Source organism: Choloepus didactylus, chromosome 3 (genome assembly GCF_015220235.1).
Source record: "Choloepus didactylus isolate mChoDid1 chromosome 3, mChoDid1.pri, whole genome shotgun sequence".
Classification (NCBI taxonomy): Eukaryota; Metazoa; Chordata; class Mammalia; order Pilosa; family Megalonychidae; genus Choloepus; species Choloepus didactylus.
In genome coordinates this window covers 93,838,473-93,855,010 of record NC_051309.1, presented here as the reverse complement: position 1 = coordinate 93,855,010, position 16,538 = coordinate 93,838,473, and the positions used below count along the sequence as shown (strand labels likewise).

At 35.4% G+C, this 16,538-nt stretch overlaps 1 protein-coding gene and 1 pseudogene across 7 annotated transcripts in view; both read left to right on the top strand.

The window, feature by feature from the left end:
• Positions 1–9,733, top strand: part of KLHL8 (kelch like family member 8) — a 125,827-nt gene extending 116,094 nt beyond the window's left edge. For all 7 annotated transcript variants that reach the window (XM_037830217.1, XM_037830214.1, XM_037830220.1 and 4 more), the window contains 4 exons: positions 4,081–4,249; positions 4,472–4,631; positions 8,871–9,072; positions 9,316–9,733. In XM_037830217.1, coding sequence (XP_037686145.1) covers positions 4,081–4,249; positions 4,472–4,631; positions 8,871–9,072; positions 9,316–9,439 — 655 coding nt within the window. In that variant the 3' untranslated portion in view covers positions 9,440–9,733. The remainder of the gene's footprint in view (positions 1–4,080; positions 4,250–4,471; positions 4,632–8,870; positions 9,073–9,315) is intronic.
• On the top strand, positions 6,657–6,921 carry LOC119529056 (annotated as a pseudogene).
• Positions 9,734–16,538: the final 6,805 nt, after the last annotated feature.

The window sequence follows — 16,538 nt, the reverse complement described above, 5'->3', positions numbered from 1 at the left end:
TCCCCAGGCCCCAGGGTCTGAGTTCTCTGAGGGAAAGCAGCCACTTGAACTGGGACCTGCCTCCCTGCTTCTTAGGGAAGATAAGCGTTTATAGATTCATCTCCTTACTTTGATTCTCTATCGTAATTCCACCCTTGCCTGGGTCAGGGCTGACAATTGAAAATGCCTGAGGATTTCTCTAATGAGCTACTTAGAATGAGAGAAAAAAATGGAAAAAAGAAAGAAATCCCCTTTTCAGAGCCAGTCCCCAGCCTCCCAGTCACTAGTCAAGAACAGGAGTTGGTGCCCACTTCTGGGTGCCCCTTTTTGTGGGACACAGCCCTTTTCCAGTATTCTGAGCTCAGCCTATTCCAAAAGCCTCTGTTTTTAATTAATTAATTAATTATTTTTTCCTTCAGCCTTGCCGCCTCTGCTGGGAGAAACCTCCAAGTTCCTTTCCTACTTGCTCTGCATTTAATCTATGCTTGTAGCTTTTATTCAGTAGTCCAGATTTGTTTATTAAACCTGAAATTGGAGCTTGATTGAGCTATGTTTCCTTCCTCCTAATAGACGGCTTCATTTTCCCACAGGGAAGTGTTCCAGCTCATCCTGCCATGCTAGTGGGGGAGGGGCACCAGCTCCACAGTTTGGGGAGCTTTACTTACAGTTCTTATGATGTGATCTCAGCCAGTCCACCCATTCCAGGCTATATGCTAGTTGTTCCAGAGGACTCACTAAATTCCACACCTTCCTATGGTGCCCTCTTGCCCTGCCTCCCATCTGGAATCAGGAAGAGGGTTTTAAGTCCCTTTCTGTCACCAGCATGCTATCCAGGAGTGGACACCAAGGTGGCCTGTTGTGAGAGTGCAGGATGGGTGCCACGGCTGCCACATGGAGAGAGCAGTTTACTGTTCTTTACCATAGTTTATGAGCCTCTTCCTCCTGCTTTTGCCTGGATGCTGTACAGCGTTCTTCTGGCCTTTGGCATTTCAAAAGTGTTGTTTCAGACAGTTCCTGCCTGTTTGATAGTTGTTTTGGTGGAAGGACTGAGTCCTGGAGTGTCCTACTCCACCATCTTCCCCAGAAGTCTCCCTTTTCTTTTCATCTTCCAACTAAATTAGACACTATTGTTTGTCCAAGCTATATGTTTTTGAAATCCTTCATTCCAACAGAGCATCTCTAGGGGTTGATTTATTTATTCAACAAATACTGGTTATGTGCACACTGCAAGACAAATCAAATGCTGAAGGTAGCAGCAATAAGCAAGACAGCCAGACCCTGCTGCTTTCATAGAGTTTGCATTCCAGAAGAGATTGTATGAATAAAGACATAATTACAAGGGCAATAATGTCAGCACAGAATAAGTAAAGAATACTTGAGAAAAAAAATAAATGTTATTAGAGGGTCAATAAAGATCTAACTGAAGTCCTATTTAACCTAATATCTGAAGATATAGAAGAATTTAGACAAAAGTGGTGGTGGATGGCTAAAGAATGGTGAGATATCTCAAAAATCTTGAGGTAAAAGAGAGTAGAAAGCATGAAAGAAGGCTGAGAGATCAAGAGGAGGAGTTTCAAGAAATATGGCTGAAACAATAGGCAGAGCGTGGGCCTTACAGGTTTACCAAATATTTTCTTTTTTATCTGATGGGCTTTGGATTGATATTTTTTTAATAGCAAGGCAATGATAGGATCAGATTTCTCTTTTCAGAGATCCTCTGGATACGAAATGGAGAAGGGATTTGAGGAGAACCAGAGTGAAAGTTGTCTGGGAGATCAAAAAAGGGTTACTGTAATTTTTTAGTCAAATAATGGTGGCTAGGACTAACGTGGTAGAAACTGGGATAGAGATCGAAATTCGGATATTTGAGAGAGAGGTAGGAATTTTGCAGTCATGAAGAATTTATGAAAATTAGATGTGGGAGGTAGAATACCATAAGGTAGATGGAAAGATGATTCTTCAGTTTTGACTTAAGCAACTGGATGGATGGTGGTGCTGTTCTTGAATTTGGAAAAACTAGATGGTGAATAGTATAAAAATTTTGTTTGTCTTGTGATGGTGTTTGTCTTGTGGTTGGTTTTCTACTCCTGTGTAACAAATTGCCACCTGCTTAGCAGCTTAAAACAACACACATGTATTAGCTCACAGTTCTGTAGGTCAGAGGTGTGAACAGTTTCAACTGGGTTTTCTGCTTAGGGTCCCATAACCCTAAGCACAAGGCTGAAGCCAAGGTGATAGCTGCCCTGGACTCTTAACTGATGACTCTGGGGAAGAAGCTGCTTCAAAGCTCATTCAGGTTATTGACAGAATTCAATTCTTGCAGGTTTAGGACTGGGTTTCCTGTTTTTACTGGCTGTTGGCTGGAGTTTTTTCTTAGCAACCAGCAGTCACTCCCATCCACATGCTCCCCACCCTCTTCAAAGATGGCTTACCAAATCCCGCTGGAATCCTATCATGCTTTGGATATCTGACTTCTGCCCCAGCCTGAGAAACATCTCTGCTCTTAAAGGACTCGTGTGATTAGGTTAGGACCACCCAGATAGTCTCCCTTTTGCCATATAATATAGCTTAGTCATGGAAGTAACTCCATGAGGTGAAGGTCATAGGGGCCATCTTAAGATACTGCCTTCCACAGGGAGGTGGATAATGAGTCTCATTTCAGAGTAAAGTTAAGGTTAAAGAGCCAGTGAGACATGTTTGAGGTGGAAGGTTGGATACTGTATATGTCTGGATATATATATTTGAGTTATCATAAATTTGTGGAAGAAATGACATTACCTAGGGAGAGAGTGTATAAAGCAATAAAAGCTTTAGGATAGAGTCCTAGGGAACTTCATAATTCAGTGATAGAGTGGTAGTGAAGGCACTGGTAAAGCAAGCTGAAAAGCATCAGTCAGGGATATAGGAGGGAACCCAATTGTATGATGTGAAAATCAAGGAGAGTTTAGAGGAGTAGGAAGGAAGTAGCCAATAATGCTATATGCTCCTGTTGTTGGGTGGTTGGATCCACAGGGAATTAATAATTTTTTTAATTTACTATGCTGTGACCTAATACTCTTATATTCTAGAGTGCATGTTCTCACACATACACACACACACCTGAAAAATTTTATAACCACAGTATTTTCTAAGCCATTGTTTCATACCTAAGAGAAAAGAGGTTAAGAAGATTAAAAACAAAGGGTACATTATCCTTAAGAATTTTTTCTCAGGACATTCTTTGGTTAAATCACAGAATCTTAGGGGAGCAGCTACTCACTCTAGTAATGATAATAGCTAATAATTATATAATACTAAGTACGGCCCAGGAAATGTTCTAAGTGCTTTATGTATATGAACTCATGAGCTCTGTCTCCTTACTCCTTTCTCAGGTGTGTTATAGATGAAGAAGCAAGGCTGGGATGATTTATAAAGTGCACTGCTTATCCTAAGTAGATGCAAAGTCAGGAACAGAAAACAGTTTTAGATTTGTTCGAATTTTGTTTGCTGCATTGTGTTTTGGAAGAAACTGAGGGGTTTTTCTTTTTCTTTTTTTTTTCTTTCATTACAGTGAATTAGCTCTTAATGGGTTAAGTCTCTTCCTTTCCAAGAAGAGAAATGCTTGCCTTTCAGAAGTAAAGCAATGTCATATAAAGTATGTGTAGAAAAATTAATGTTCTTTCATGTGGTACAATGAAACCCTGCAGCAAAATATGTTCTGCATTACATGAACTCAGAAGTAATGAGATTGGAGATTGGATTCTTGCCTTCACAGCAAACCCATTGGTGTCAGTTCATTAACTTCTCAGTTATACAACTACGTATTTTACCAATGAATGTTTTGAACTGCATTTATAGTATTTTGTTGAGCTTTAGTTTATTATTTAAAGTAAATGTCCAGAGGCTGTACAGGCAATGATATACAGTTCCAGGGTTGTATACAACTATAGCAACCCTGTAACCATTCATTCAGCTTGGATAAATCTAAAAATTATAGAAACAAACCACAGTGACTGTTTGAAGGTTAACATGATAAATAACTTGCATTAGCACAAATTATTTTTTGCTGCTTTTTCCCTGGAAACACACCTAGATGCTAAACCGTGTTTATTGTCTTTGTAGGCGAGGAATTGCCTTAGCCTCTCTAGGAGGCCCAATTTATGCAATTGGAGGGTTAGATGACAACACTTGCTTCAATGATGTGGAAAGATATGACATAGAATCTGATCAGTGGAGTACAGTGGCACCAATGAATACTCCCCGTGGAGGAGTTGGCTCTGTGGCTCTAATAGTAAGTTGTATGGCAGCTTGCCCATTGAATTGCACTGCATCACATCCATAACCAAACAGAAGTCTGCTATTTATATGTTCATATCACCAATGTGCAGATATTAATTACACATCGTATTATTTCATGAAATACTGCTTTCTTGTACATTCTGGTCTGCCAGTAGGACAACTTGTAAATCAGTTCAGACTCTAATGTCATGTGTTTTATTTGTTCTTCATTTAGAGCCATGTTTATGCAGTAGGTGGCAATGATGGAGTGGCTTCTTTATCTAGTGTGGAAAGGTATGATCCACATCTGGATAAGTGGATAGAAGTTAAAGAAATGGGTCAACGAAGAGCAGGCAATGGAGTTAGTGAGCTCCATGGTTGCTTATATGTTGTTGGTGAGTGGACAGTTTTTCTTATAATTTCTAGTTTAATTTATTATGGGATATACAATGAAAATGTCACAAAACAACACAACAACAAAAATTCTATTGCATTTCGGCTTAAGTGGAATAATTCCTGAGGTTTGCCTTTGAAAGTCTTAAGGTTCACATTCATGCTTTTTGTTTATATCTTCATCTTTTGTATTTAAACCTTCTATCTCCATAATAGGAATAGCAAATTAATTTAAATTAGGGGATTACATGTAAATCAGATTTTTTTTAATGTAAGGACACAAATTTAATGTGCTTTGCTAGAATAAATTTCAAAAGACTTGTTTTTCTTACTTTCATTTCAAGGAAAAGTATATTGAATACTTTAAGCAAACCAGTAGAAATTGCCTTTATGTTTAGATTGCTTTTTGATTTACTGAATTGCAGAGTTGGAAGGAACCGTAGAGCAGTGCTTTCTCAAACTTTAATAGACATATGAATAATCTGAGGATCTTATTAAACTGAAAGAGAGAGGCTCAAGATTCTGTATTTCTAACAGCTGCCATGTGATAGGTATCCGTGCTATTGCCAGTACACTCAACACACTTCAGTAAGAAGGCCTAAAGGACTATGAAATGGGAATAATAATACCTATCTTTCAGAATTATTTTAGGGATTAAAGATAATACACATTAAGCATCTCAAACAGCATCTGGCACATTGTAATAACCCAGTAAAAGGTAACTCTTTTGTGATTAGTAATCCCTTCCTTTCCAGAGGAGGAAATAAGTCCAAATGGTTGCCGCTGGTATGTGTCACATCTACTTACGTATGTTGCTGAAAGTTGTTTGGTGTTACATAACTTATAATTCTTGATGAAAGAGTAGGATTATTGTTAGCTTTTAAATTTCTGCATGTCATAAGAATAATGTAGTAGAAATCTCCCAGTGCTCGTGTATATTAAAGAAGGGAAAGAACATAGTTTTACCTCTCGATCTCAGTCATTACAGCAGCTCTGTGAGGTAGTCAGAGACTCAGAGAGGCTGAATAATTTACTTATAGTCTCATGCCTAAGCAAGTGCCAAAGCTGGAACTTGAGTTCAGGTCTTTATGAAGCCAGAGTTCTTACAGTACAGTCACCTCTCACAGCTCCCTGTCTAGTATAAGCATTAACAGGTGTTAAATATCACTCGGAGTATCATTATTGCTGTTACTTGTTAAATTATCTGGGCCTTTAGATTTAGAACAGACATGGTAAAAATAAGTATGACTCAGGTTGAACATTAAAATACCCTCTTGGTCATTTAAGTGCTACTAAAAATAGGAATAACAGATTTAAATAAGAAAATTGAGAGTTTTCTCAGTTGTATGCCTGGGTCTAACAACCAAATTGCATTCTGTTTTTTTCTATTCCTCTGCTTTGAATTGTTTTTTATTTTCAATTGTATGCATTACCTAGGAAAATGCTAGAGGGCCAAGGAAAAAGAAGGCTGTGAAAAATACAGCTATTAAAAACTTTATCCATAGAGTCAGGCACTAAAACATAGGTTACCAGGGCTCAAGGTGGGATAGGAAATGAGGAGTTACTGCTTAAATTATACAGTTTCTTTTTGGGGTGATGGAAAACTTTTGGTAATGGATGGTGGTAATGGTAAAACAACATTGTGAGCATAATTGACAGCACTGAATTATATATTTAAAAGTGGCTAAAAGAAAATTCAGGTTGCTGTATTTTACTAGAATAAAAAAAAAACTATAGAACTTCACAACACACACAGTGAACCCTAATGTAAACCATGGACTATAGTTAACAGTACAATTATAATTTTTTTCATAATTTGTAACAAATGTACCACACACTAATGCAGTATTTTGTATTTTCTATTTTCTGCATGATTTTTCTGTAAACTTACAACTTCTCTAATTATAAAAAAAAAAAAAAGGAAAAAAAAGGAAAAGAGGGCGGGAGTGAGAAGGGCAGAAGGGGCATGCCTGCTCTTCCACCCTGGTCCCAGACGATGATGTGACTGGGGCTTTGCTGGACTTGTGATGTTTGCCATTTTCAATTTTGAGAGACTCTTAACTCTAGTCTTGCCACTTATGTGTACCTGTACTTATATCCTATCCTTGGCACCAAGCCTTTTGGATAGAAATAAAACTGGGTATACTTTGGAAGTTGGGTACATTTTGGAATTGTTGGTAAATGGAAGAGTTCTTATGTTGCAGTATGCTGTATAGTGAGGCTTTCAATATCCTCTTCATACAGAAGCTTGGAAAAATGCCAGAATTTAATTGCTATCAGATTATAATATAAAAAAAGGATTTATCTGCAGAAAATAACAGAAAGAATGGTTAACTGTTTTTATCTCTAAATGTTGGATGAGATAAATGTCCAGCTGCTATTCTCTATTTTTATATTATTGGACCAATGTTCTATATATAAATAATAAAGATGTAACCAAACCCAAAGAATATTAATATGTTTGTTACAATCAACCTCAGTACTGTCTGCAAATGTCTTTCTGTTGTGTCAGACACCAATGTTTAGTGAGGTATCTTTAAAGCATATAGTACAAAATTTAAATTAAACAAAATTTAAAATTGGCAAATTACTCAGGTACCTTTCCCTGTGATTTGGAAACAATAAATCTTAGTAGAATGAGACCTTTTTTTGAACTAGCTTTTTATTGGGAAAAAAAAGGGTTCTGTTTGTGTTGGTAAGAATTGCATTCATATTTCATAAAACTTTTCTTGTGGCCACACCATTTGAACATTAACCAGAGTATCTCTACTCTTAACAAACTCTGTAGTTTACTACAGGTTTTTAAACTATTTAAAATAAGCCTATGAAGTTCTTAAGGGAGGGAGATAAATGAGATGTGACTTCAGAGTACTATTGGGAAAATGTTGATATATAACATAAGAGAGTTTAGATTAGATAACTGGTATAGTAGCCTCTGAAACTTGTGGTCACATACAGACAATTGTGTTAAGCACAGATTTACCAGCTAGCTTTGTGTCTCTGAAAAAGACTTCATTTTTTTTTAGGATGAAAAGAGCAAAATAGAACAATTATAGAACAATAACTGTGTTTTCAGTTCTTTTTAGTGTCAGATCTTCGAAAATGAAACTCTTAATTTTCCAAAAATGCAAACCGTACTCTTCTTTTGTTTTTAAATACAATTTTTAAATCTTAAAAAAAAAAAAGCTTTATCCTCTTCATTGGCATAAGCAATAATTAAAATTACACCATTTATTATAATGAAGAAAACATGTTTTATATCATAGTTGTAGTGATGATGACACTGACACTACTGTATACATTTGTCAAAATTCATCAAATTATACACATAACATTGGTGAATGTTATTGTATTTAAGCATACCTCAGTTAAGTTGATTTAATAAAATTATACCTATTAAAGAAGTTGACTCTGTTGATATATAATTTTTACTGACCTTGTTTCTAAATAGATTAATCATAATGTCAACACTTCCTGTTCTTAGGAAAGTAGGCTGAGTCACCAAAGAGAGCTATTACTCATTTAGACAGAGATAGAGCCTAAAAAGAGGCACATTTATTTTTAATGGAAATAGCACCATTAAAATAACAGTCTCTATATTTAACCCTCACAAATATAGTAAATACATTATTAGTATGATCAAGAGAAAGGATTGTCATCATCCAGAATATGTAGCACAAAGATATAATTTTGGAAAAAAATTGGTGAGAATTCAGTTACAGGCTACCATCTCTGTGGTAATGCTAGTAATTATAGTATTAAGGGAAAAAATGAAAAATTTTAACTTATATTCTAGATATATCATATGATTTAGTGTAGCTTATCTTTTCTCAAGTCCTCTTACTGTCTGAAAAAAATATATTTACATACATGTACACAGAGAAGGAATCCCAGTACTGTCTGGCTTGCCCCTAACAAGCAAATTATAGGAATCTTTGTGGTTTCTTTCTTTTTTTCCTAAGTTTATCTGCTTAGATACAGGGACTCCAGTTTTTCCCATTTTAAGGTTTTTAATCCTAGTATTCAAGTGAAATACCACTTAAATTATCTTCAATTGAATTGTAGAAAATGTCTAATAGTGGTTACTGGTGGCAGTAGATAGATGTTGGAATGAGTATTACTTTTCTAATGTTCTCTATTTTCTAAAATATTTTTAAAAGATTGAGTTGTAGAATTAATTGAATTTTCATAGTTAATTTCTATGAAATGTAATGCTGCTTTTAAAACATTTATTTATATAGGTGGCTTTGATGATAATTCTCCTCTGAGTTCAGTTGAGCGGTATGACCCTCGAAGCAACAAGTGGGATTATGTAGCAACACTTACCACTCCCAGGGGCGGAGTGGGGATCGCAACAGTGATGGGCAAAATCTTTGCGGTTGGTGGTCATAATGGCACTGCATACCTAAATACAGTGGAAGCATTTGATCCAGTGCTGAATAGGTAATTTACATGTTTTCTCTATGCTTTAATGGGGTCTTCCAGTAACAGATTACTCCAGAGTGCTAAAATGCTGCTATATGTACTCTGTTAAAATAAAACCCTTGGGATATCATACCTGTATCAGGAAGTTTGTCTTTCAAAACCAGGCCCATTATAGGGTTATTTTTGTCTTTGTTTGGTATTTTGAGTAGAGTAAAACATGCTTTCATTTTAAGAATAATTTTTTCTTCTCTGTCTTTTCAGGTGGGAGCTTGTTGGATCTGTATCTCACTGTAGAGCTGGGGCAGGTGTAGCTGTGTGTGCCTGTTTAACTAGCCAAATTCGAGATGTAGGTCATGGATCCAGTAATGTGGTTGACTGTATGTGATTTGAATTCCAGCCACCAAATTTAATCTTATCTGAGGCAAGAAAGATGACCAGGATTGTGATATGGCCATCTTTGAGCAATTTTGACTGTAACTAGAGTCTTACTCAAAAGTTGACTAATGTATTATGACTAAGTCCAACTTTTAGAATGGTAGCTAAAGAATTATTATTAATAAAATTAAATTTGATAATTCCTGTATTAGTAAATAATGGAATAAGGAAGGAAGACAGTTTAATTTGAAACCATACCTCCTCTGAACACTGTTTAAAATAGTGCCAAAACCTTTAAATCCTTTTTTTTTTTTTTTTTTTTTTCAATAATTTGGATAAATCAAATATAAAACTGAGTCATTTGGTGAGTTTAATTTTTGGTGGTCTAAAGTCATTAACCCTAGACTGGATTTTTCCTGAAGGGGAAATTAGAACCTATTCATCAACACGCAGATATCCAGATACACAAGAGACTTGTTCCTTTTGAAGAACATTTCTACTTGGTGCTGATGAATATATGCCTTGCTTTCTTCTGGGTGGTTGATTTTTCAATTTCTTGGATATTTACAGAAGTATAAAAAATATTTCATCTTCCTGAGTGCATTTTCAGAAGCTTATGAGAGAGTGTTTTATGAAGCCCTCAATTTAAGTTTGAATTGTTAGGATACCAAAAGACCTTGTTGAACTAATTCCATCTAAATGAGTCTATAATTGTATTTTTTCCTCATCTCATGTAAAAGGATTTGTTTCATAATAAGCAAAAATTGAATCAGAAGGAGCATTAGAGGAAGCTTTTGATTTGATGATATTTTAGTGCCCAGTTGAGAAACCTTGAGACACAAGGGCAGGGATGGCAGGACATCCTAAAGAGGGAATCTGAAAATATCTCCAACTCTCTCCTCTTTGATTTAATCATTTGATTTTAAACCCGTACTTTATTATCTTTCTTTCTTTCTTTTTTTTTTTTTTTGGCCACCATCTGGTTTTACCAACTGTATAAAACTCTGGATTTATTTATTATCAGAAAATGAATGCATTTTTACTGAAACCCATTAGACTATAGTTTACTATAATTAGTTCAAGTCCATTGTTAACCAATAAAAGATATTGTTGATAAAAATAGAGGAAGATTGAAACTACTGTTTTTCTAGTTATATTTAATCTCCTCTGTGTGTGTTTATTGAGTTTAATTGAAACTACTTCTACACATTAATTTGAAGTCAGGATAGTGACACACCTACTGACTTAACAGCTCTTTGTGGTTTTAACCAGCATTATAAAATGGCCTATTAGTTACATGTATATATTTTTATGAATATTTATTAGGAATAGTAATTGTTTTATTTTCTATTTGCAGTGCAATTTGGCAGGCCTTCCTAAATTTTCCTTTAGTCATGCCTTAGAATTTAGTATAATTTACTGCTAGTCAGTCATCTGGTTCATAAGGAACCTGGAGCAGTAAAGACCAGCCGGCCTTGCAGCTCACTGATTATCAGCTCTGACAATCCTTATTAAGTGGAAGCCTCCGCTTGTCAGTACAGCAGGAAAAAGCCACGTTACAAAAGCCAGTGCCTATTGGGTGTATCAAACCACATACACACACACAAATTGTAAGACAGCCCAGGCTGGCAGATAAAGTTCCCAAAGTATGCTATTTTCTGCTGTCAGCCTAAGGGCAAGTTCATCAGTCATTGCCGGTCTGAGCTAGTTTTCTCTGGCATAACTATAACCATATTTCAGTCAATCCCCAAAGCATAAAACTCTGTAACACTTACTGGACTGGCTACAACTGGCTTGGTATTGAGAGTTAGTCTCAAAAGTTGGCTTCAACTGTTTATTTCTCATGTCTCATGGAGTTCTTGTACTATAATGGTTGTCTAGCTATGATTAATAGTATGGTATGTTTATTATATTTATTTTCGTGAGTGGGAATCTTCATCTTACAATTGTTTCCTAAGGTTATTTAAAATGTTTTTTTTCTTTAATGTTTTTCTGCCTTTGTTATGTACATACAGGTTGGGGGTATAAAGATATTTTTATTTCTGGTTTTTACTATACAGTGGTCATTTAACATACTAAATTGATACCCTAGCCATCTATACAATATGAAATACTCATAAGATCTGAAGTAAAGGGAACATATGGTTGTCTATTATGTTATGTATGGACAGTCAGAGAGATAACCTTCATGGACCTGACCAGAGTACGAAAAGATAAATACCAGAATCAATACTCACAGTCTCTTTCTTGGACAAAAGACACATTCTTTGAGATATGAGATGAGAATCAAGCTGAAGAAATCATGCAATTGAAAGATTATATGCATAAGAATGAAAAGATGAAGTATTCAAAAAAGATGGCTACTTTATTGTGAGACCTATCACTTTAACCTCAGATATTAATAGCACCTACCAAAAAGTGATAAAATAGAGCTGAAACATTGGAATTGTAAATGGACAAAAAAAAAAAACTGTAAAAATGTGTATATTATTGCTTCAAGAAATATTTCTAGGTGCTTTTGTGCAATTCTCTCATATAGTCATTAAAGCCACTGCTTTATTACTGTATTGCCACTTTAAAAACAAATTACTTGATACTGTCTAACTAATTTCACTATATTCTTATGTAACCAGTTGATTATTTTTTAAATGTTTGAATAAACATTTACTCCCTCTAACAAGTATTATTCATTCTCTTAATTCCCTAATGAACTCTGAACTTATGCTTTTAAATGGCTAGATAAGTGTTAGATGAAATTGCATGAACTTGAGAATTTTCTTTGATCCTTTTTCCCATCTCTGTATGATAAAGGAGGAATGCACTTAGAACCTAGTTCATGTTTTAGTTAAGAATGTTTTCTGTGATTTCTTATAGCAGCCTTTTAAAGAAATTATTATTGGAATGTCATTGATTCTGTTTCCCTTCGTGTAAAATTACATGCGGCAATAAATGTCTCTATAATATTTTTTAAAACTATTTATTAATTTTCATAATATTGTAGCAAATCAAAACAATAAATTCTAATATATACTACCTAAGTGATGAGATCAAAGAGATGGGTTCAGATCAGTGCTATTTATTCATTAAAAGTATACTGGCTCATCTGTTATAAACAGGGACTTTTTTCTGTAAGTTGTCTAACTTTGCCTCTCACTGCTGTTTGCCTCTGATTGCTATTATAGAATCCAATAAAAACTATGTAATTGTCTTTTCTGTTTATCCTCCATCCCTCAAATACAAAATTGATTTAGTAGATTGTCTGAAATTTTTTTCCTCATATAAAGGATCTTTATTTTAACTGAAAAAAAAAGATTTTTGTTACCCTTACAAAAAATATAAGTTAAAGGCAAGAGATGTAAGTAGTGAAACTAATAGTTACTAATAGTTCAGTAACTGCACACTTAAACTGTATAGAAATGAGATTCTTTATGCCATTAAGATGAATGTGGGCCTTCCAAATAGTAATTTTGCGAAGATGTGGCTTTTTTTTTTTTTAAAAGGAGAATTGCTGTAACAGTTGCGTTCATATGACAACTTGGCTGGGTTACAGTGTCCACATGTTTGGTCGAGCAAGCCAATCTTATTGTTTCCTAGGATGATTTAAAATATTTTCTTTTTTTTGTAAATGTATTTCTGCTTTTGTTATGTACATACAGGTTAGGGGCATAAAGGTATCATATTTTTATTTCTGATTGTTACTGTGAGGATATTTTGTGGATTTAAGTCATTGGTCAGTTGATTGCATCTATGGCTAATTATATCTACAGTCAACAAAGAAGATTGCCCTCAGCAATGAGAGAAGTCTGATCCAATCAGTTGAAGGTCTTAAGGGAGAACTGGTCATTTCAGTAATCAGAAAGAAGAATTTCTATCCCTACTTCAGCCAGCCAGTTTCTCTGGGGGAATTCATCAAAACCTTCATTGGAATTCCCAACTGGCAGCCTGCTCTATAGAATTTGGACTTGCCAATCCACCACGGTTGTGTGAGCCAATTCCCATAATAAATCTCATAATATTTCCATATGTGTATGTGAGTGTGTTATGGCAGTTCTATTTCTTTGGAGAACCCCAACTAATACAAATTTTGGTATCAAGAAAGGGGTGCTGCTGTGATAAGTACCTAAAACTGTAGAAACGGCTTTGGAATTGGGTGATGGGTAGAAGTGGAAGAATTGTGAAGAGCTTGGTAGAAAAAGCCTAGATTTCTTTGAAGATGCTGTCAGTAGAAGTATGGATGTTACAAGTATTTTCAATGACGCCTTAGAAAGAAATGAATATGTTATTGGAAACTGGAGAAAAGTCAGTCTTTGTTATGAAGTGGTGAAGAATTTGGCAAAATTGTGTTCTGATGTTGTATAGAAGGCAGAACTTGAATGAGATGAACTTGGCTATTTAACTGAAGAGATTTCCAAGCTAAAAGTGGAAGGTGGAGCTTGGTTCTCCTTACTGCTTATAGTAAAGTGTAAGAGGAATGGGATAAGCTGAGAATTAAACTCGTAAGCACAAAGGAACCAGGAATTGATTTTGAAAATTTTCTGTCTATCCAGGTAGCATGCTCTGAGACTAGAGTCAGAAGTGGCTCTATCAGGGAAAGCTCCCCCAGAGCTTTCAGGAAGTGAGTCCCCAGAGGACAGAGCTCCATGTGATGGTTTAACTGAACAACCCTTTGCAAAAGAAGGTGTGGTTGATTATGGATCCAGCCAACTATTAAGTGGATGTCAGGATTGGAAATGCAGTTATCCAGGAAGGATCTGTGGAAAGTTCTATTTTCTGATGGTTTGGATCTGCTTGCACTGCACATGAGGCCAACATGATTTTTGCAAAATTTATATGTGCAGAACCACTGCCAGCTTGGACTAAAAGGAACAGAGAAGGGACAAATTAAAGAATGACTTCAAGGGGCAGAATCATGTAAAGGTCTGGACCAAAAAGCCCTCAGACCAAGAAAGCAGGACTACCCCATATGTGTAGAAAGAGTGGTTCCGCCCCTGTGCTTGGAGGGGGAGGACCATCTGCATGGGATCGGCCTTGCATTCTGTTATACGTAACATTATTACTAAATGGACTTCAGGGTTTTAGGATGTTGTGATGAAATGAGTGTGTATTTTGCCTGTGAGAAAAACGTGTCTTTTCGGGGTCCTGAGGGCAGAGTGTTGGGAACTGAATTATGTCCCCCACCAAAGACACGTTCAGGTCCCAGCCTTTGGTCCTGTAGGTATAGATAGGATCTCTTTAAAATGTTACTTCAGTTAAGGTGTGTCCTAACTGAATCAGGTTGGGCTTTAATCTCAATTACTGGAGTCCTTTATAAACAGTGAAGGTCAGATGGAAAAGAAGCTATGGGGAGCAGCCAGAAGCTGGAAGTCAGCAGTACTTAGAGGAGAAAGGAGAAGACAACACCATGTGCATTGCAGTGTGACAAAAGCCAAGGAACCCCAAAGATTGCCAGCTGGCTAGAAGGTACCATCTCCAGGAGGAGACAAGCCTCTAGCCTCTGAAACTGAGCCAACAAAGTCCTGTTGTTAAGCCAAACCATTAAATGGTATTTGTTTTAGCAGCTGGGAAATGAAAATAATTGTGATTGCCAAAAACTTTTCTGAAATTTGCCTTTGAAAATAGCCTGAAGAGTCCATTTGTAAGTCATCCAAAACAACTTGTGTCATCATAATCATACCTTAATTTTGACCTAAATCTCAGTTTGATTTTGAACCTGTGAACTTTATTCATCAGACTTGATTCAAAATATTTTTTGGCTATTTCCACAGGTGAAATGTACCCTCAAAGAATTAAGGTTTTCCTCTGCTGGTAAAACTTTTTGCAAAACTAAATAGTTCCAAAGAAGATTTCTAAAATTACCCTGAGCTATAGTAACCTCAGTAAAATAAGTGTATAGTCTCTTTAAGGAGCAAGCTTATTTGAATGTAAAAAAAAAAAATTTTTTTTAATAAGTCACTTACATTATCTTGAAACTAAATTCAGTCTATCTAAACAAACAAATTTGGGCGATAGTGGTGGGGAGTGTTAACTATTCAATTTTGCAATGTGTAGTCTACCAATCACTTTGTAATATTATTTTTAGTCTTTATAATCTGCATTTTATAGTTTAAAATATTGGTTCAAAAACATTAACTTGTCCAAGATCTTCATTTAATCAGTCATTAACCAGTATTCTCTGTGAATGAAAAACTCAGCCATTCCACCAATATCAGCTCTTCTTCTGATTTCACAAGATAGTGTATATAAATGTAAGAAAGATGATTTTTTATAGTCTAATTTTAGAGAGCAGTACAAAAATATTTCTGGTCACTTTCTGAATTAATATTTGATGCATATATAAAATGTGTGTATCCATGGAAGTTATGAAGTATAATAATTTTAAAAACACCTATTTGGGTACATTTAAGGGTTAAGAACTTGGACATTTCTGGTAGTATTGGCCCTACCTTTGTGTTCCTTCTCGTTTCCAATACCCAGCCTTCCTGTTCTCCCTAGAGGTAACCTCTGCCCTTAGTCTATCATTCCTTTCCTTTTTTCCTTTTGTTTTTACCACATATATCCCTAAGCCATACAGTGTTTACTTTTGTTTTTTAATGAGCTTTATTAAAAAAAATAGTATGGCTGCTATTTCTTAAATATTTAATAGAAATAACTTGGAAAACCTTCTGGACCTACAGTTTTCTTTTGTGGAAAACTTTTTAATTGCCAGTTAAATTTTTTTATCAGATCATTTAGAATTTCTGTTTCCTTTTGAATCTGTTTTGCTAAGTTTTGTCTTTATTTTGCTGTCATTCTTGGTAGTTTTATTGGGTATAATTCTTGTTAATAGTTTTCTCTATATTTTGAGGTTATTATTCCACTGTCATCTGATTTCCTTTGTAATTTAAGTCAGCTGCTGTCTTGTAATCTAAATTTTTTATGGGATCTGTTTTTTCTTTCTGCTGCTGCTTAAAAACTTTCTTTTTATCTATTCTGATCTGTCGTTTTACTACAATGTGTTTAGATACGGCTTCCTTTTAATTTTTCCTGCCTAGTATACATCATGCTTCTTAATATTTGTGGATGTATCTTTCTTTGAAAAATTTCAGCCATGATATCTTTGGCTATTGCTT